The 22882-nt window shown below is 36.6% G+C and overlaps 1 protein-coding gene across 11 annotated transcripts; it reads right to left on the bottom strand.

The window, feature by feature from the left end:
* Positions 1-204: 204 nt before the first annotated feature.
* Positions 205-21369, bottom strand: LOC112553584. Of its 11 annotated transcripts, none has more exons than XR_003097079.1 (16): positions 20679-20840; positions 18685-18849; positions 18356-18409; positions 18042-18167; positions 17604-17707; positions 16478-16551; positions 15845-15924; positions 15264-15336; positions 14558-14732; positions 14166-14307; positions 12911-12974; positions 10492-10617; positions 9458-9556; positions 8372-8521; positions 7986-8106; positions 205-2884 (listed from the first exon to the last, which is right to left on the bottom strand). XR_003097079.1 is itself a non-coding variant. In XM_025220912.1 (15 exons), exons 1-14 carry the CDS (start codon positions 20729-20731, stop codon positions 8378-8380), a joined length of 1479 nt encoding a protein of 492 aa, XP_025076697.1. In that variant the 5' UTR covers positions 20732-20840; the 3' UTR covers positions 205-2884; positions 8372-8377. The 11 variants fall into 11 exon arrangements, 5 of the variants coding, with proteins under 5 accessions (XP_025076697.1, XP_025076696.1, XP_025076698.1 ...); XR_003097076.1 differs by having other exon boundaries at positions 205-6287; XR_003097078.1 differs by adding an exon at positions 6224-6287 and having other exon boundaries at positions 7986-8521.
* Positions 21370-22882: the final 1513 nt, after the last annotated feature.

Genomic DNA, 22882 nt, shown 5'->3' on the forward strand with positions numbered 1-22882 from the left:
CAATGGTGGATGCCAAGGAATTAGCAACATCTCGTGCCTCTGTTAGAAGAGAATCTCCAACCCTCAGATGGCCACATTTTTGGGTAGGGAGTGGGTGGGGGGAAGGGTTCTGTCTCACAGACTGCTGTAGGCAAAATAAGGTTTTTCTCTTTTGGTGAATTTTCTCTCTCTGAATGGTAGTTTAGATGACCTGACTTTCTTCTCTTTTTTTTTGTAACATTTGAGATTTACTTGATCTCTGACTCTCTCCCCACTCCTCTTCTTACATACCTGCACAAGCAATCCCTGAAAAATAAATTTTATAGCTTTATATTTAAAGACTGTTTTACATCATCACTGCATCAGGGAGTGGAAAATGCAGGAACAATCAATGTCCAATGGAATATTTGACTTTTATTAGAAACATAAAAGCTTGTTGTATCAAAACAGTGGTTCTTTGTTTCTAGCAGCAAAGTTAAATATAATGATATTTGATGACAATATACATCTGAATTAAAAGAAATCAGAATGCATTTTTCTAATGTGGTCTGTACTTTGACTCAATGAGTCTTAGGTAACTTAAACTTTCATTACAGTGGGTGTGAGTAAGAGAAAGACAAAGGAAGAAAGTGAAAGAGAATGGGAGAGGGGAAGAGAAGGGGAAAAAAGGTGACTGGGGCATAAGAGGGATACAGAGAAGAAAAAACAAACTGCATGCATCAACACACATAAACACCCTTCTTTCATATCTCAAGAGGGTGGTATAACTCAAAGAACATAAAGCTAAGCCCCTCTTTAAAATTGGGTCATAATGCACTGAAGTACATATTCAAGCTTTTAATAATGTAGCAAAAACTCAAAATACCTTTGTAGATTTGAGATCATTTACCTCTTATATTTCTGAATCTTTGACATATTTTTAAATTAAAGATCTAATGCACACTTTAGTACTTTAACTCTCAATCAGGGATGCTGGCTTATTCACATTTTACCACAGCAAATGAAAATATATGCAAAACAAACTTCTTCTCTATTATCCATTATTCCATATACCAAGGACTCTTTGCTTACAAAAAAAAGAGGTAGGGGAAAAAGTATGGGTTTCAAATCAACATGGCTAATATCAAAATCAACACCAACATTACCCAATAATTATAAACAAATTAATCTCATCTACTGATAACGAGATTGAACATAATTATGGTTTATAATTAAGACACTACACTATTTTAAAATATTTTTGTTTGTATAAATATGACATTGTATCAATCCTCTTTCTTACAATCTACTCCCATTTTTTTCGTTGGGCTTTTTTTTTCGCATCTTGATTTCTTTTTTTCCTTTTTATACAATGGTTTTCCTGAAGACAAATACCAAAGCATAACAACAATGTGTATTGCCAGCTGTGAGTGACAATTATAGAACCAACCTATTTTATGCCACTGATATGGCGTAAACATAATACCACCAGAGTACTAACATCATAGAAATAAGCTAAACATAACACTACACAGAAGGGTAAACCATTAACTTTACAAGCACAAGTACTTAAATAACAATATTTACCTAGGGATGGAACTGTAAAACTGGGTAAAGCAATAAAGCAGCAAATATTTTATTTACCAATGCATCATTCTCCAATGCCCTCTCCCTTCAAAAATAATTTTTTTCATTTGAAAAGCAAAATCAGGTACAGAATACAAATTGCACAGTACAGCAGGGGCAATAAGAAGTGACCATGCACATATTAATCTTCAATAAAACAGAAGATTTATATTTGGTAAGAAAACAAACACAGCTCTCCATATCACGTTAATTAATAAGCTTAGACTTCTGAAAAATAATCTATAGGTTTGATTATATCAAGTTCTATGTTTAAATTCACAAATGCCTATTGTGGTCCACATATTAACTGTTGAATTTATGGCCTTCCAGTACAGTAAATGTGTTCTGAGCAGGAAAGCACAGGCATTACTATAAGGCTAAGGCACATCCTGCACTGCTGCCCCTTTGAAGTCACATGACTACTCCAATCCATTTAACATCGGGTTCTTGTTCACAATCTTGGGCTACTGAGGTTCAAGCTTAGTGTATTGTTCAAACCTCTGAGCAGAATGGTTACTGTCAAAATTTTATAATGAAATAGTCTGCAGAATCTTTACTTTTCTATCAGTTGTCCTAGAAGTGGTGTGTGTATGCTTGTTACATAATGTAAGACTGGCAATTCCTACCCATATAACCCAGATGTCCTACCCACCATGGCTCGACATAACACAGAGTGGGTCTTGCCGCATAAATGCTACCTTCTACAAGGGCAAGACACATGAAGCATTTTCCCTTTCTTTGCCTGCTTTGGGGAAAAAAAAGCTATCCACAGAAAGTGTCAAGAAAATCTATCCTTAAATTGACCTAATATTACTGTTAATACACCTTCACTCTTATCACAAACTGTTATTGTAGTATTAACCTGTTCTTGAAGTGGCAATATAATTTAAACAATTTCTGTACACATTTGTTTTAGAAAGTGTGTAAATTCAGCTGTATTTTTCCTCACAAGTGGTGTAGCTAATGTATTTAAAATTGATTAGTGAAGTTTTTGCTTTTATCTTGCAAAAGCATTTTTACCAAAGATGTATTTTAAACTGTTTTGTATGAAAAAAAGGTCTTCTGATTACATAAAGTATGAATTTAGATAAGAAATATGATGCTCTTTATAAAATGTCAGTATAATAGTTTTTGACTGCAGTAACCTTAACAGTATTAATGACTTTTCTTCAGCAGTCTCTTACAGATAAGAGAACTATTACTCTTTGTGATCCATGTTAATAATGACATCACCAAATGGAGTATTCCAACGGAAGAATCAAGCATATGGTGGGAATTTCCTCCTTCATTAATGATTCACCTAAACAAACAAGGACAAATGAACAATGAAGTGTTAAGGCTATTCAAAAAGAAATATAAACAATGGAGATACCTACATGACCATCAAATATAACAGGACATGTTTGGCCTCTGAGATGTTTTTTCCCCCAGATCTAGCCCCAGTAAAAACTCTCCCCTTGGTTTCTAGTTTACCAACATCATTTGAAGATATTTCATGTTTCACAACATATGGTAACAGGATTTTTAGCTATGGTGATACAAAACAATGGAACTCTCTCCCTTTCCATATCTGCCACCTACCCACCATTGAATCCTTTAAATGTGTACTATAAATGCACCTTTTCCTTGATTATTACTCCTATGCTAGTCCTTTGCCACACACCTTCCACCATTTTTACTTATTGGTACTTGTCTTCCTTTGCAAAATCATGATGCTCTCAGATCTTTTTATTTGGTTCCTCTTTTTATTTTCTGTTTCTCTTTTATTCATCATCAGTACTGTTGTTTATCATTCTGTCATTTATATGTTGTTTGTTCTTCTGTCCCTCGTGTATTTTCCATGTCTTGTTCCTGTCCTTAAGTATTATGAGCATGCTTCTTACAAGCGTGAGTACGCGCTACACAAATCTTGCATTTATTATCGTTATTATCTAACTTAAGCACAATTAAGTGTTCTTTAAGAAAAGAGAAATTCCTACACTTTTAGAACATAGAACAACAAATGTATTACCAAATCACGAAAAACCAAACATACAAAACACAAGCTTGCTGTAAGTAAGATACATGTGCATAACATAAGAAAAGAAAATGGAAGCACTTATTATTGTACACTATAGAGCATTTGCCTTGTAAGAAAGCTTTAAATGCTATGAAAACAATATGGGCATATGCCCATATGCATATGAAATCATAAACAGCAGTGGCAACAGGCAAGCTGCCAAGGAAAGATGACAAACATGAAAATTCTTCAGTATGGCACCTTTAGAGTCAATTCCCATAGCACAACCTAGTCAGAATCAATGGGACCAAGAGTACAAAAAGTCACCAAAATACCCCCCCCCCCCATTTTTTTTAAACAAGTGCAACTTGTGAAACATCTACCCTCCTTACTGATAATAAAGTCCACACATGATGACAAATACAAAATTTACCATAAAGCATTTTGAACAATAACAAATGTTCAGTTAAAAATAAAACAGAAAATAGGAATGATATTTATGAAACATGGTGTGCATCCTTGATATAAAATGTGCCCTGACAGCAGCAGTAAGACATTCTGATGTTATTCTGTAAAATCATTGTACTGGCCAATAGTGATGTTTCCTTCCAAATACAAGGAAACAGCCCTGAACACTGACGACCTGTCATTCTAACAGACCGTTTGCTGCCTCTGATGGATCAAGCGTAAATGTTTGCAATGATCATGATGTGATAACACACGAAGAAAAACCAGGGAGAGAGAATTTCGTTCCATTTGGTACAAGGGGGTTGGGGATGGGACAGATTTAAAATATCTTCAAACACAGCAAGCCTCAAATGTATTTAAGATAGGTTAAGCATACAGGTAGACGTTATGAGTGGAAGGTAACCGCAGGTTAAACTAGGGACTCTTTGTACTGTCAGGTGGCAGTGGGTGGGCATGGTAGAATAATGTTAGATTTATTGGCACACTTGTTTACAGCAATCTGCAAGTGCAAGAAATGATGTGATCTGAGAGAAATTGAAGTATAAGCCCAGAAAACTGTTTATTAAAGTGGGGAAGTCTGGACCTAAGTGATAGGTTCTGCAGCTTACAAAAATATCAGTCAAGGAAGGCTACAGCCACTATTTTACAGACACTTTCAACACAGAACTCTCACAAGGGTAGGACTTGTCCTAAATCAGGTTGTCCATGCAAACTAAAGCTGAACCTTAAGCACATTCAGTCTTCAGGATCTTTGATAAGCTATGGTGGCAACTGAAAGTTGGTTTTAAGCAAATTCTACTTTCTTCAGTAAAACTATTCAGAAAATGTACAATTCTCAAGTCAGTTTTTGTGTGCACAATCATAACACTGGTTTCATAACAGAAAAAGTTATATCCAACTGATGGACTCTGCATCATCTGTGGTCCCCATTACAAAATCTAAACATGAGATTGCTGCACACCTGTTTTCTAATGAAAGTCTCACAAACACAAAACTCAGCAAATTTAAAGCAAGCTAGACTGAAATGAGTTTAGTGGTGCAGCAACTTATCAAAGCTGTCTCTTTAATGAAAACACAGTCATACACAGGTACAAATATTCACCAGGGAGACGCAGGTCTTATGATGAGACATCCAATAATTGGCTTCACTGTTATTGATTTTGGCAAAGACACAGAGTTATCATTAACAAGGTAAAACATTTACTAGACAATGCACTACCAATAATATTTGTTTGATAGCAAGAATCTGAAAGTACGACTGAATCCTCCGGGAAATGGGAATAACAGATGTCTATGTAGAAGTTAGAACTGAATGAGAGCTCAATGGAGGAGGCACAAGAAATTAAAGACCCTCTAAAGTGGAGATGGTTATGCAAGCTCTATGCTCAACAATGAAGTGGCAAGGAACAATGAAAAATATGAATTTACTGTTTGGTCCCTTCAACTTTTTTTTCTTTTATGTGAAGCTTTCGCCGATCAAATCCAAGTTTTGGGCTTAACTCACATTGGCTTCAATGTGATAAAACAGCCAAAGTGAAAACGTGTTAACAGAATTCAGAATCACAGTAATTTATTTGCGAAATGATTTTCTTAACAGAGAAATGGTAGGAAATATAAATATAAGTGTAACCGCAATTGGATGCAGGGTTTGGGTGTAGCAAAAGAAAAGCCATAGACTAAGCTTCACAACTACAACACAGCAACCAGTTATTGCATCTGCTTAATGTGTGGTTTTGGAATAAATGCAAAATACACCCGCATCTTAATAACCTTTGCATTTCAGTCTACTTTCTTCAGGACATGACACCTCCCCAAAAAACAACACATGGATGACTTGGCTCTACAATCAAAACATTAATGCTCACAAGACAACCCCACTGACTTCACACACAGCAAATTCTGAAAAACAACAAAATATCTCTCCCCCTAAAAAAAACACACACACAAAAAAAAAACCACAACAAGTAAAACCTGTGACGCTGAATTTCAGCTGCTTATGCTGATGTGAAATTTACAATTAAATGTAGTTCACAGGCCACGACATGCAATACTTTACACACACCTTTCACTTATTATTATTATTGCCTTCTATTGACACACTGTATAGCTTTATCACAAAAAGCTCTGATATGAATACTATTCTGTAAAATTTGAAAAAAATTTTAGTTTCACCTGTAGTTATCAATGTTGTCATGACAAAGGATCCCTTTGTGTGATACTCTTCCACATTGTTCCCCTATTACATATGATTCATCACAACAAACAATCTCAAGCAAAGTACTTACTAACAAGCATATAAAACAAAGAAACAACATCACCACAAATTTGTAAGATATATGTACAGATGGGATTACCTCTGTAAAATCTGCAGTGTGTGATTCCATATTTATAAAGACTTTTACAAAGCTATACGGAGAAAACTTTTCAAGATGAACTGCACATTTGTTCAAAACATTTTGTTTAGCAGCCAAACTGCCTGGTTTGTGACCATGTGTATATCAATGTTATATCCAAGACAGCAATATGTACAATTTCATAGGTTCAATACAACAACGTACATCAGAGACTTTAACAAGCAGAATAGAAGCATAACAACAGAAGAGTTTTCTTAAATATCCCCTTTCACAAAAAAGAAACAACAAAATTTTTTACAGCCACAAGCTCAGCTATCATTGATGCATGAAACTCAAAATTATCTGTAGCATATGTGATATTCCAAACCTCCCATCAAATAAAAATTTTTGATTATATATTTCTTAAACAAAAATATTATTCAGTCCAGACTCAGCTGGAAATACTATAAATTCCCTGAAAAAAAAGGGATTAAATGGATACCTGAAATATTTAATATCTTTCTATCTGCAAACATCTGGGATTTCAGGCCACAGGTTTTCATCTGGCTATTGTTTCATCTGCAGCTTTCATTGTTTTTCTTTGTTGTATGCTTTCTACTGTTTCCATTTTTCATGTAATTGAAATACGCTTTAAGCATAATACTAACAATGAACATTTTTATAGCATTTTTCCAATGATTTATCCAAATTGCTTTACAGAAGTGATAGACAGACCTAACAACATAAAGGCATTCATGAACATCATGCACCCATTTTTCATGTAAGAAACCCACTTCTACAACAGACACAACTACCCACACACAAGGTAAACACAGACACGTTATGCACACTCATGGTCAGGACATGTATAACTCTAGTGTTGTGGCAGAGCATTATACTTGTGTACATCTTTATATTCATATTATTTAGAATACCCAAAAGCCAATTTAATAATAATAGTCATAAGATGCCTATTACATGTCAAACTATGCTCGATAGAAATATTTACTAAATTTTTATGACAAATATTATCAGAATAAAATGCTGCTTTGAAGGCCACCTACATAAAAAAATCTTTATCTTAAACAGTCCAGATCTGATTTATATAAGTAAGGAGAATAGTGAGATTTTATTGTTGTCTTGAAGCAACATATCATGAATACATGTTCATAACAACTGTGTCCACAACAATAGACTTAAATTCTCTTCATAAAATACACTATACGTCAACATGCCATATATGACAACAATAATCAGACTACCAGGTGCTTTTTTCTTCTTCCGTGTTGAAGTGAATAGAGTTGACAAAGAATAATGTTAAATGAGGGTGTTTTTTTAAATTTGCTATCAATGAGGTTAATTTCAATGAATCTACCAATACAAAAATAATCTTCATAATTTTCAGTTTTTAATGTCTTCTCGGTGCAAAAGTTTGATACTATGACTATCTGGAAAGCTTGTTCGACATTTTTTTGGGCATTTTTTTTAATTAACTACTTTTCAATTAATTAAATAAAAAAAAAAGGAACTAAAAAAATAACAGGAAGAAATAAGTGAGCATTTGTGTACAAAATACAGTATATGAAGCCTGAGTTAATTACCTGAAAACATCTCAAAATCTTCTCCTGAGGCTGGCATACCAAACAGACATGACCTCCATGGATTATCATGGAAAAACAGTTGCACTCTGGCTTATGTGAGATGACTGGCTTCAAAATATACCTGAGAGGTACAACAGGTGAGGATGAGCTTGACTAGAAATACAGATAAAGGTTTTTTTTTTTTTTAAATACCAGAAAGCAACATAAAGTCATCTCTTCACTGACATTAACATGGAAGATCTGGTGAGCTGCAAGTCTGGTACACTGCTGTCTTCAAAGGGGGCATCCCTTTCACCATGCCTTCAACTATAAATACAAACAATCCCAGAATCCTTCAAAAGTGTGAAGAACATAATTTCAGAATCCATGCCATATGCCTCACTCACCCGGAACTAGGTGGTATGTATTATTCTTCCCAACAGGGAGTCCTGAATCTCTTTCCGTTCTACTTTGGACAGCTTTATCCCTTGTCTGAAATACTCCCATGCTTTTGTCATTCCAACTTTTTTAAATTTGCACAGCCCTTTCACGATTGCCTGAAAACAGCAGAGATTAGTCATCAGTTTGGTGACAAGACCCATGTACATGGCCACACGTAACGTCATCATGCAAAGAAAGCAAACAATAAGAAAATAAATCAAATAAATAAATCAATAAAAGAACCCCAAACCTTTCCTACAAAACTGCATGCCTGCATGTGTAAACAGCCAAAAGTTAAGACAAGCCACGGTTGTTAAAAATACCAGTCTGTAATTCAATACTATTAAAACAATAAATGGCTTCTTTATTTCACACTCATAATAGCAGATACAGTGTCTGGCACTCTCTTATATCATTAATGCAATCATAATTGTTACAGAGAGTACACACCTGTCAGCGCTATAGCGGTATTCTAGCTTCCTTATCAGTGCAAACACTGCATCATCAGGTACAACTATGATATTTCTAAGTATAAATGTGGACAAAGGTTAAATAGTTCAGGTAAATAGGTCCACTCCTGCAGATGCTTCACATCTCTTAGTAATGTTTCATGTTTCCTGTTAGTACAAATGTTGCAGGTAGACTGCGACAAGTCTAAGAAAGAATATGGACAAAGACACCACTAGCTGTTAGGACAAATGTTGCAAGCAGACTGTGTGTGACAAGTCTAAGGAGGAGTATGGAAAAAGAATACCGCTAACTGGCAGGCAACAAAGTCAACCTCACTCTTTCACATTACTTGCTCAAGTGGACAATACAATAAGCAGATCAATAAAACCTCTGAAAGCGACAGCATATATATTCAGACAAATTAATAATAAAATTGTAGTTAAAACTAACTGAAATATAGCACCAAAGAAAACAATGTAATGGTAATAAAGCAAAAAATGTGAAAAATAAAAATATTACAAAAAAAAAAAAAAAATCATGAACCATCACCCCCTATTTATAATAATAATTATTGTTAAAAAAAGAAATAAAATATCAGAGACCTCAGGTAACCATACACCAAACAAGTAGTCTGTGTTGGGAATTGTCTCTCCTGATGCCTCTTGCCACCATTGTCCAAGATTCTCTATGATTTTGTCAAGCTGCAGGCACATAAACAAGTCATTAACGACACACCTCAGTCAGATTAAAAAAATATATATATATTTATCCAAGATTTACTGAGACTTCCTCTACTCACCCCTGTTGTTAGTTGGGTTGTTTTGTTAACTAATTTTCTAGGGAAGGAGCAGTATCTAGGTGGGAGGATGCTCTAATGGAAAGAACTACTGTGTTAGTACAATCAGAATTCCAAGAATGGTCAAGAACCAATCTCCAAAAAAATGTCATCATGTTGCTCTCCCACATTAACTCCAGATAGCATTTTAAAAACATCTTTTTGATTTCCAGAAATAGTTCCATGGTTTAATTCCTTAAGCCAAGCTACACAATTTAAATATTATTCAGTTAATTGTCCTTGATTTAAGATCTAGTTTTCTGTCAAAGCTCTGCATGTTCAATTATGATAAGGTAATCCAAAATTTTTATTTTACAGAAGCTGGCAACAGGCTGCCATATGCTGTAGCTATGCTCCCTAAAGAGTTAAGGTTTGTGCATGATGAAAGTGATCAAAAGTATCTTTCATAAATGGGGAGATTTGACATGTTATGCACAAGGTAATATTTATACAGGCTTAAGTGGAATTCAGAACTTACAGCAAAACAATGCATTCTATCATAACAATAAGACAGAGCAGGAACACATCTGTAGTAATATTAAGAATAAAAAGAACATGAAAAAGAAGCCCCAATCTTTTTAACCCCTCCTTTCAATGAAGCTATAATTATCTTACAAAAGGAATTAACAGAACAAGAACTTTATTCTTCTCATTGCTGGTGCCTCTGAGGTCTGCACCAGTCTGCTTCCTGAGCTCATCAGTCTGCACTGGTCCAGCTATATCACAGGTGACCTTACCACCGGTCCATAGCTACCTCCCCTGCATGAGAAAATAGCAAAGAGATGGATGAAGTCTAATCACCTGGTCATCGTCATCGATGGGACCAAAACTTGTTTCCTGTAGTTCCCGCCTTTCTTTCTGTCCCTTGAAAAACTTCTCATGTCGCTCAGATGGTATGTGCCTCTTCCAGATCTTGAAAAGGTAATCCTGAAAGCAAAGATCAAACAAAGTCTGAGGCAGGAAAGCTAAAGAAGATGGAGTAAGCAAGACCTTACAGGTAGCTCATTCCTCTGTAAGTATTTCCAATATTTTGTGCTGACCGCCTGTGATGTAGGAAATGGTTTCCTGGTGCTGCACGGTGTTCCTCATTTTAAGCAGGCTGTTGTAACACCACTTTTGAAGAAACCTGCTCTGTTTTAAATAATTCATTTGTGTCTTAAGATTTTTAGAGAAAGTTCTTGCCCACCTACAAAATCCCTTGTCAAAATAATCTCTCTGAGGTTTATCAATCTGCCTATGGACAAAACTATAGACACTATAGACCATGATATTTTACTTGAGAGACTTAGTGCAACATTTGGTGTTGATGGTGAGGTTCTTGTTTGGTTTTGCTCTTGTAGTCATTTGCAGTCTGTTTTCACAGATGGCATTCAGTCCTATCCATGTCAACTGAGCCACTGGCGTTTTGCAAGGCTCCATTTTCAGCCTAGTGCTCTTCACACTACACATTCAACTGACATCAACATTCCTGACTGCTCCTATTATAACTATGCTGAATTGTCCAAAATATACCGCCCACACATTTCCTCAGTGCTCTGACTGTCGTTGAGAATTGTCTTACTGGTGTTTTTGCCAGGGTGGCTACCAATAAGGTTAAATTTAATGTTGACATCATGTACTCATGCTCATCCACCTCTTTCAGTCTTTTAGACAGTAAATTCACCAATAGTGGAGGAGTTGAGGTAGCTTTCCAGACTTGTGTACAATATCTTGATATGTATTTTAGACAATTAATTCCCTGACAGTGGAGGAGTCGAGGTACCTTTCCAGACTTCTGTAAAATATCTTGACCAAGCTCTTTCCACGCAACAGCATGTTAGTTACATCTTCCTACCAGCTTACTTATATTGCAAATATTCAGTTGTATCTATTGAAAAGTATTACTACAGTCAAATCTTGCTACTATGCCACCTAACGGGACCGAGCAAAAGTGGCATAGTAGTGAGAGTGGCATAGTAGCGAGGGTTCGTAAAAAAAGGCTTTATTTGCTCAAGTTACCCGTCAGTCCAAAGCTCTCAAGAATCGCCTGCTGGCGCTAGCTGTCTCCTCTCATTCTCCCCCTCACCTCTTCATCCTACACCCCTCCCAACCACATCCTCGCACCTGCATCCTGTCACTAGTCGACCCCCTCCCGCTCTCCCTGTCACGTGGCTGTCACCCGGCCAGCGACCACCACCCCCTATCGCCAGCCTCCACCCTCCCTGTGTGCGTGCTATGTTCCATCCCACCTAACTGCAATGTCCCACACTACAATACACATGTAATAATCGAGCACTGCGCAGAATTTCACAACTTGTGTCTTTTAACAGTCACACAAAAGTGGCATAGTAGCGAGAGTAGGGGGTGGCATAGTAAATTTTTTTTACATTGAATTTATAGTCGGGACCGAGCAAAAGTGGCATAATACCGAGAGTGGCATAGTAGCGGGGTGGCATAGTAGCGAGATTTGACTGTACTAGACTTGTTTCTGCACTGCTCAATTCGCGAATTGATTTCTGCAAAGATGTGTATAGGTGGATTGTTGTCTGTCTGCCGACCAACGCTTAGCCTCTTGCGAAGTAATCCGCTATTAGTCTTGGCGAGCCTAAACAAAGAATGTGACTAAACTGGAAGCTTTGTAGTCTCATGCCTCGATTAAGCAGTTGATCTGAAATGTGAATAAACCGGAAGCTTTATAGTCTTATGCCTCTTTTTGTGGTTAACTGGAAAAAAATCGTCTGCCAGCAGTCCAGTAATACAAGTTCATGATTTCTGTAACTCTGTTCTGCAGGGCTTCTTTGTGGATAAAATCATGAACTTGGAAAAAGTTCAAACTAGTGCTGTGCACCTTGTTTTCTTTAAATCTAAGCAGGAACATATTACATATGGGATTTCCCACTGATGTTTCATATACAGCACAAAACTGCAAACTGGAATTTTGCCATTTTGAGGGCACACGTCTAGCTTATCTTTCTGCAACACTGTCCACAGATTTTCATTCTAGGCTGCTCCGTTTCTCTACAGGAAAGCTCTTGTCGCTAGGATTTTTGTGGGATTATGTTTGGTTCCAATGCACCAGTTGTCTGGAATTCTCTCCCCTTTCAGCTGAGGTCTGTATTATCAATGTCAGTTTTTAAGCAGTGGCTGAAGATGCACTTGTTCCATTGAGCCTTTGACTGATGGTATGTTTAGATAATGCAGAATCTTATTATTCTTAAAAGCATAAATGTGAACTCCATACCTTCATGTCTTCTGCACATATGTAGTCAACCAAGGGTTCGTTGGTCTTTTTACGTCTCTCCCTTCTGCAACATAGTGATCAGTGTGAGGACATTGCATTTGAATGGAAAAAAAAATACACAACTGCTTAAAATATGCTTAATAAGAAATCCCCCTAAATAAAACTATCATGATTAGCATTTAGTAGGATAAAGTGACCAATATATATACATAGTGGCAACTTCTAGCAAGTGAGAAATTTTAAAGTATGGTAAAGCCTCCCTATTAAGACTTGCTAAAAATCCAACAAAATCAGCTTATAACTTTGAGGGGTCATGGTAGGGAAATCAAACGGTCTGCTTTCATTCAAAGAACCATGACTTCAAACATCTATATATTAAAGATCATTTATTTAAAAGTTGAAATAATGCTTTTTGTTGTTTTCACTTTCACTTGATCGTAGTATGCCTTTTTTTAGGCTGTACCACAGATTGTAGGGGAACTAACTTTCCAGGTAAGAGATATTAATCAATACACATATACAGCGGCGGACAAAGATGCTCTCTTAAAATACTTTATTTATGTTTCTGTACAGGATTTCTGTAAATGGTTGCAATAAAGCACAAACAGTTGGTCACAATAATTTTATTTTTATAGACATGTGACTTCTGCAAAAGATTGTTAATGCCTAATAATAATAAAGTTGATTTGTATAGCGCTTTTCCCCACCATTAAAGGCAGTCTCAAAGCACTTTACTAAAAAGAAAAACAGACAAACATAATAATAATGGATGCTGGTCTCAAAAACAATAAGTTTCAGTGCTCTTATTATTATTTATGCTCGCTCCCTTCCTGCCAGCACTGGACTTTGAAGTTGATTTTTGCAAAGCAAGGACTGGTATAAGCACGAACATGTATTATTATACACATCCATGGCATAAGCAATATCTTGCACTTCAAGTGAAGGCCAGTAAAAAGACAGATTTGCTGGAACACCGAATTGGAAGTTTTAGGGCAACACAGTTGAAAACATGAACAATTTTCGGGTTGTAATTGGGAATGTTTTAATAAAGAGGTTTTTCTATATCAGAAAAGAATGACAAACCCTGATGCCCAAAACATCATTTGCTTCGGAGTCTGACAAACTCTGCTATATTTAGTCAAGAGAATGGCATCACAGAAGTATGTTTGTGAGAGGTGGAGGTGGTGGGGGGAGACTGGTCTGATGTTTGGGAAGTAAAGTGAAGGAGAGGGAAATGGGCAGAAATGCAACTGACCTTTCATCAGGGGTCAATGTCCGCTTACGAGTGGGATTCCTGCATTTGTTTGCTGGTGTAGTTGTGTCTGCTGTACAATTTAATGGCCGGTTCTCTTCTTGTTTATCATTTGTTTCTGAAAGTGATCCCTCATTTCCATGTGCTTAAAAAAAATCAAAAGTGAAACTTTTTCAACAGACCTGTTAGTCTCTAAAACAGTTGTCTTGACTTTGAAACAGATCACATAAACAGCACACATGCATGCATAAACATTCTTACCCAAAAACATGATCTTCCACCACTGCCTTACACTTTCTGGAAAAGCAAAATGCAGAAATAAACACTATTCTTAGAGATGAGACCATGTCTTCTTAATTTAGATTCAAGCAGAAATAAAAAAAAAAACAACTTACTGACATTGCTCATGCTGTCACCAACCAAACCACTAGAACTGGCAGAAGTATCACCGAAGAAATGGTGATAAGGTGTGATGTGCCCTAAAGCTCGCTTTGTAAGATAATCTTCCATGTTTAGGATAGCTGCCTGGAAACTCTTCTGCAATGGTCCAGTAAGTGAGCTTCCTTCAGCCTGCCCAAGACATAAAACATGTAAAATAACTGAAACGCAAACAGCACAAAAATCATTAAAAAAAAAAACAACCCAGATGCCACATTGTTCAGGAAAAATATGCTTACTTCACTGAGTTAATCACTGCATTATTTTCATTGCTGCATCTCAGATCATGCTTGTTCAATCTGGTCTCATTAAAACTGTCATGTAAAACTTGAAATGCTACACATATTTGCATACTTTCACCACTTAAATACTTCCACACTCTAGGTAATAACAACTAATTCCTACAACAGAAAAAAGAAACTAAAAAAACTTAAAATAAACTGTTCATACCATTAGCCAGCTGTTCGTTAGCAAAGCAGAAGTAGCAAACACTGCACCAATGAATATAGGAACACCCAACAATGTGCTCCCACACTCTAGACAGTGGCAACAACTATAGGTAAAAGAAACTTTTAATGAAGAGATCATACCAGCCTAGCAGCACTATCAAACACTGTACTCACAATCAAGGCACGCATCAATAGATAGCATGGTAATGCACACCTCAAACTGTTTCTTGTTCTGGTGGTTATAAGGAAGCACTTTTTTCCGGTTGTATTTCAGGTATATCCTCTCCCTGAAGACCAAGATCACAGATACATTGTTCTGAATTCTTTCCACAAAAAAAACAAAAAAACAACAAAAACACAAAAACAAAACCAAAAATAACAAAAGCATAGGACCTATATTTTGCCATTTTTTTAATCATGCACAACATAAATTTTTTTAAGGAGGTAGATTTTTTTCCTGATATTAATGCAGATACAGAACATTTCATTTTGCCTGGTGACAACATAAGAAATACTTGATCTTAAAATTTTGAGCAAAATAATTCTTCGCATTAACAGAATTGAAAAACAGCTTCTCACTTTTCAGCTACAAGGAATGCATGTTCTCATGTTTCTCTCATACAGGCTTGTACAAAGACGCATATCCACATACACAAATTCATGCTCTTTCCTTTCCCTACTACACTCCATCAAACATCTACAGAACCTCCATATACAGTCCCCTAATTCTCCCCTTCTGCCCTTTTCTACCTTTCTCTTTACCAAACATCTACAACATCACATCGTCATACCTACCCTAAACGCACGTTAATGCCATTGGTTTGATCCAGAAAGAGGACATTAATCTTTTTTGTTTTATGGTTGCTAGATAATACCTAAAACAAGAATAAAAAACAAGAATAAGCACAAAGTAGTGATCAGTTAAATTAGTTATTTGATATCATACCACCTATTTTATAAAGAAGCTATACTATACAGTGTAAAGTACTTTCACATTTTCAAAGCAAGCATAGATCCCATGTTAACCAGATACATCAACGTCTACCAGATTATACATGGAAAATCTGAATAGTCAATCAACTTATTTTCATCCCTCTTAGATAAACATCCTTGTAGATAGCTCTTTATAGGGTTGAGCAGGGCTTCTGCTTACGCAAAAAATGGCGTACAGTACGCATTAAAAGTTCGGAGGACCCCTTCAATTTTCGCCAATGGGGTCCCCTTCAAATTTGGGCGAAGAACAGGGACCCCTTAAAAATCTGAAGAAGGGGTCCCTGGGACCCCAAAGAATTTAGCCTTAGCAGAAGCCCTGGTTGAGCAAAGAAACCATTTTCCCAAAATAAAATAACCATAAGTAAACGATCTTAGCTACTTGTAGGAGTAAAACCAATTAATCCATTCTCTTTAAAAAAAAAAAAATCACATTACCAAACAAGGCCAGAAATTGTAGTTCCTGTGTTTTACCCAGACAGGATCACCTTTCTGTGGAAGTGCCTTGGATACTATAAAAATGAGAAATGTAATCAGTTTTTTTAAATGCCATGAGTTGCTGAGGTGACCAGTCGCTTTGACCCAGCCATATTGACCTCAATCCAGAGTCAAGTTGACCCCTGCCAAGACCAAACTGTCCCAATATCAATAATCAAATTGATTCATTCAGATCTGATGTTAGCTGGATGTCTAAAAAAACTGAAATAAAGAATAAAGATGAAGACTGTTTTTTTAAAAAGTGATTATAGAGAAAAATTGCATTTATGCCCAAGTGTGAGATTTCTTCTCTGGATATGAATTGTCAAGAGGTCTTGCCTACAGAAGGCTCAGATAATCACATGAAAGATTTGCAGCACAAAAGATAGTTTTGTCTTGCCTATATAAAGTGCTCAAAAATAATACACAGCTCTGTTCTCGGAGGGAAAGGAGTTTTTTTTAATGAACCAGCAACTAAGGCTATATCACAGCAAATCAGCCAGCCCTAGACACATGAGATCTGAACTAAGGACATCAAATCCTCACTGTGACAGGTGCTAACTGTTGCACCACCCCAAAGCTCTGTTAGCAGTATCTGATGAGAACTGCTACTTGTGATATTAGTGATCGATTTGCCTTTTGGTAAGGTTGATTTGACTTTTGGCAACAGGATGATTTGGTTTTATGTAGGTTGATTTAGTCTTGATAGGGGATGATCTGACTCTAAGCTGAAGTTGAAATGGCTGGGTCAACGTGATTTTGACTGACTGGTGCCTGATGTATTTTGACAGAAAACTAAGGCTGTAATGGTTACAAGTTAAAAATTAATAACAATGAGTCAATGCTAATGTTAAAAAAACATGTGAAAAAAGGTTTTTTCAATCTCTTACTAATTCATATTTTATTTATTTTTTTTATTTATTAGGAGGAGAAACACTGATTTTAAATAAGTCACTCACAAAAATTATTAGACAAAAGTTGAAGTGCTTTTAGACCTGAATTTTTTTTGTTTCTTCCTCAAGGCATAATAAGCAAAAAAGTGATTTTTTTTTCTTCAAATCCATCTACATGACTCAGGATAACTTACCTTCTGGACAGGACAGCATGTCTGGAAGGTCCTGATCAGAATCAGACTCAGACTCTGAAGGAGAAGGGTCTACTGAGTCATTCCAGACATTATAGTCCATGGGACTATTATAAACACAAAAACAGCAGCAAGTTAGACATACATTTACTTAGACAACAAAGGAATGTGTAAAGTAAAAGGATAGAAGAAAGGCTTTGACTGCATGGTGTGTAGAAGCAAAAATTTAAGATAAGATCATGAATTATGACCTACACGAACTGCAATTTTAATGAAAATATAACTCGTAAGGTACACTATTCAGCTTAGTATGAGTTTTTACAAAAGATGAGGAAAACCTTAGGAGTGGAGAGAGATCAAGAAACAGAGCTAACGTGTAATAAGCGGTGGGGGGGGGGGGGGAAGGGGGAAGGTGATGTGATGTGATTCAAAGGGGACAACCTGGAATTAGGCAGACGAAGTCTGGATGGTTTGGACTGAGCTGTGCCTGGGTCTGGAGGTAGCGGCTGTGGTGCTTGTGACAGATCAGTTGATGGTAACGATGGCTTTTCAGAACTATTCCTTGACCTGAAATGTTAAATACACATGCAGACATGTGCCTAACTATACACATGTATAAACACATACATGCATTAATGAAAGCACACAAACACATCACATATACACATATGTGCAAATCCTATGCAGCAGTTTCAATAACTTCAAGACATCCAAAAGGTTTACATAAACATTATGGAGAAAGGTTTGAAAATTACTTTGGCTTTCTCAGGCTGAGTACTGACAGGTGTGGACTCTTCTTTGCGTCTTCCCTGAAGTGACAAGACACAAGTCTTTGTGTAAAAGTTGGCTAAAACTGCCTGTATAACATCAAGTGCAGCTTCTTCATGCACATAAGTGGAAAATTAAAAAGGAAAAAAATCTAGAACCACTAGCAAAGCCCCTTTAATTCACCTTTTGATGCTGAACACATGATCTAAATGTAATGACCTACATGATAAAAAAAAATTCTTTATAATATGCTCAATACTCAAAATATTGTAGGCAAAACTTTTTTTCTGAGAAGAACATCTACTGGTGCACCAACTTAGGATTTGAAGTGCAGGCTTTAGGTAGCTGTGGTGAAAGACTGCCTGTTTTTCCCACAGAGGGTAGTGCCTCCTCTGTTTTCTTTTCAATCAGAGAAACAGCTGCTGAAGCTGCCTTTGATGGTGGTGATGTAGAGGATGAGGAGTCCCCATTTGATTTTGATCTGTAAATAAATAATATGTATATATAAAACTATAATCATATTGCCATGACTCAAAGATGTGCATTTTTTGATGGCACATGTGACAGACTGCCACATAGCACAGATCAAATGCATCACATTCACAAATTTTTTTGGAAACCTATATTGCAGCCTTGCCCCCAGCATATCTGTCAGAGCTTACATTGTCTTCACAGTTTTGCCCCAGCATATCTGTCTGAGCTACTAACACCTTACCAAATGCTTCAGTCTCTTTGCTTTGCCTTTGTTGACCTTCTCTGTTACATGCATCAGATAAAACATACTGGGCAACTGTTTCTTCTCTGTCTACACTATTTGGAACTCAGGTTTTTTATACATCATCGACATCCAATGCTTACAAGTCTAGCCTCAAAACCCAAAGAAATATTTTTCAGTCTACAAGTAAAGATGTCATATCTCGCCACCACTTTCCCTCCTCCTCCCTTCCCAGGATAGCCTACCTTTTAAGGATATTCTTATGTTGATGCCAGGAATCATGTTCTAATAATGCTTCTTTTAAAAATGTTACCACATAATGGGTAGACTTCAGAAGTAAGTGTTTTCACTTCTGTCTTTTGGGTTGAATATAAATGTACACAAGTATAAGTATGTAGACATTAATTATGACCTATATGAACTGCAATTTTAATGAAAACATAACTTGTAAGGTACACTATTCAGCTTACAAAAGATGAGGAAAACATTGGGAGTGGGGAGACAACATTCCAGTCAATAAAATCTTAATACAGAAATGAATAAGACAGCAAGCTAACAGTGTCACTAGTGTTACACATACAATTTTTATCTTATTTGAAGACATACAATTTTATCTCAACATATGATTTGTATTGCATGCAGTAGACTAAACAAAAAGAGAATGTTTTCTCTAAACCGACTATAGACTGGAATATCAGTTTTTTCAAATCAGAATTTATACATTTCAAACAACATGCAAATATTAATAAATTTTTGAGTGAAATAATGAAAACAGGCAGTGGTAAGTAATTACAAAGTATTAAAAACCCTGAAGCATGTAACTAAATTAAAGAATGAAATAATAATAAATATATTTTTTAAAAATTAAATAAATATAAAACATATAGTTTTAGAGATAAACCTAGACCTCAGTTTTGGACGTTATGGGCCAAAGATAAAATATAAATGGAAATGACATTGAACAAATAAGACTAAATATTAAATAGCTTACACAAGACAAAGACAAAACACTTGGGGAAAAAAACATAACTTTAAAACTGACAGCAGTCAATAATCATGCATACCAAAATTTATGCAGGTTTAAGTATACAGTCACTACCTTTTTGTTTCTAAAAGACTGAAAGATTTCTCTTCGCTACTTCAATGAAAGAAAATTATTTACACTTTTTTCTGTCTAAAGAAAGAATCAACAAGAAAATCTGCTTTATCGCTTGCCATCTAACTTTACACATCTTTTGTTTAATGAGTACAAACATGTGGCCCGAAAGTCCCTGTCGACTTTCTTTCAGACATACGGGTTTATTTACATTTGCTGGTCCCCTCCCCCAATTACAAAGATCTTCTGGCTCATTATTCTTCTGGCTTTTGGGGGTGAAGGGGGATAAGGCATCTATTTTTCGCAATTGCTCTCATTAGCCTACTGCATTTCAAAGACCTGTATGTCTCTGGTAAAAAAAAAATCAGTGACAGTAGTTTTTTTCCATTATGTGACTGACAAAAAGTTTGTATTCACTGCATTCATGTAGATTCTACTGCAAATATCAGTCTAAGAAATACGAATTCAACCCGAAAAGATGAAAACTGGAATTGCATACGTTGTGTCAATTTTCCGGCTGCAGAGAGCTGCTGTCAGTCGTGTTTTTGGCATGGTGAAGCAGAGACATAGATGTCTCTTGTTAAAAACATCGACAAATCTGACAAAAGAGAGAACGATCTGCCACTTGCAGACAAACTTCCGGTGATGCCAGCAACGGGAAGTAACTCATCTCTGGTCGCTTATCCCACGATCTACGTGCTCGCCCTTTATAACGCGGCCCTATTTCTCACATTTACAGGGATTTACCGAACTTTAATCATTTTAATCGCATAAGATAGATTTCAGTGGTGTAAAGAAACACCCCGATCTCGATTATATCTTTAACAAATAAATGTTTTGTGATTTACACCAGTGAAATGCATAATGTAGCAATGCAATGGGAGCATTAGGTATGACATTGTATTTATCTATAATTATTTATCTTTGGATCGCTATTTGTGTATATTTGTTTCGTTTACCATCATTCTAGTTTTCCAAAATGATAATACTTACGTCATTAGTCGATCCACTAAAGCCATGTTTTAACGAAGACAGCAAACAGGGTGCTTTTCCCGCTTGAACGATATGCGTTTAGCTGTCTTCCGGGTGGACTGCCACGGTACAGTAAACGAGATTTAGGTCGCACATTTGCGTTGTGATAATACCTTCCGACTCGCTGGATATACGAAATCGTTGACTTACACGCTAAAGAGCGGCCATCGCATATATACGTACTTTAATCGTTGTTATTGTATGTAATGGGTCGTGTAAATGTCCCTAAAGAAAAAGCTTTCTCACCTCCAAAACTCGATAAAATATATATACCTATAGCTGTGTATACCATCGTATGTGTCAGAGTTTCTTACAACTTCTATGAATCATTGCTGTCCTACCCCCGCGCACGCGCGTGTGCGTGTGTGTTTGTGTGCGCGCACTTGTATGTGGATATATATTTGTATACCCGATCGTGAAGAGTGCGGTACAGTTTAGAGTCACTGCAGGTAGCTTTCGGTCTCATCGTCTCCTCTCGCGTACATGGAAGCTGAGCTGTACATACGCTCGTCTGATGTCGTATAGTGTCCATTTTTCACACACACACACACAGCTAGGTTAGTGATAAACCCATATGTCTCAAGTCTTAAAAAGGATCGCTGGCTATAGGTATGCGCATATATACACAAACGGGCGCGAGCGCGCACTCAAATATTTATATACACACCCACACCCACGCGCATACCTACATAATATATCAACAGCTGATATCACTGACAGCAGCTATATATATATGACCAAATACATCGGAGTGTAGAGAAGTATCAGCTTCGATCATAACCAAACTAAATCTTTACTGGGCATTTCAATGAAACAATATTCATATTGCAATAAAATCTTAACGGCTGACTAGGAGAAGGCTGAAACCTTCAAAATAAATTGCTTTTGATATTCGTAAATAGTTCATAAACTGAGCTTAAAGACCAAACTGGATTTTTTTAGTTTTTGTGCATATATCTGTAGATATAGACCTAAGGCAAACAGGTATACAAACCTTTGAAGTCAGCAGATTCCTAACTATATTGAGTCAATCCCTTTTTGCTTCTGGTGTTGTTTATTTCCGTCAAAATGTGGAGGCAGCAATCTATAGGTAGCCGTACAGACAGGCTAAGAGACGGTTGAGACGGTACAGAATTTATAGTTAAAGACTTGCACAGTACTTAAGTGCAGGTATCGTATGCACTGTACGTGTTTAACAACGCCACTACGACAGCCGGCCGACACCTGCATCTGACGTACCAAGAACGAGCACCCACATCCCAACGCTAGTACGGCGGTAGCTAACATTCTCTCCCTTGGCACACAACCGCTTGCTGAGGATCGAAACAGCAGGTGTGAGCTCGAACATATGATGTTTAGTGTTAGCATGTCCAGTGTGACTAGTGGATGTGAGGAGCAACTCTTATATTATATAAATAACACATACGCATTATGACGATAATGATGGAAAGATACTCGCGAAGATACTCACTGAGCAAACAACAGTGGGAATGGGTGGTGATAATGGAGTCGACGTTTATACGGTTTAACTGATAAACTACCGAGTTTTTATCTTGTAGAATATTGATGAAGACTCAGCAGGGTTCAATGACATTTGAACGGCATTATGGAATGTCCTAGCCCACTGGCGCTTTTAATTTGTTGGTGGTCCCTACAGCAGAGACAAAAGAG

This window comes from Pomacea canaliculata, linkage group LG13 (genome assembly GCF_003073045.1).
Source record: "Pomacea canaliculata isolate SZHN2017 linkage group LG13, ASM307304v1, whole genome shotgun sequence".
NCBI classification, from domain to species: domain Eukaryota; kingdom Metazoa; phylum Mollusca; class Gastropoda; order Architaenioglossa; family Ampullariidae; genus Pomacea; species Pomacea canaliculata.

Coding starts and splice junctions, on each gene's coding strand:
- LOC112553584 (XM_025220912.1), bottom strand. CDS start 20,731: ATGCCAAAAACACGACTGACAGCAGCTCTCTGCAGCCGGAAAATTGAC. Junction 18,168..18,355: donor CTCAGCCTGAGAAAGCCAAA/GTAATTTTCAAA, acceptor TTAACATTTCAG/GTCAAGGAATAGTTCTGAAA. Junction 17,708..18,041: donor CTTCGTCTGCCTAATTCCAG/GTTGTCCCCTTT, acceptor TGTTTATAATAG/TCCCATGGACTATAATGTCT.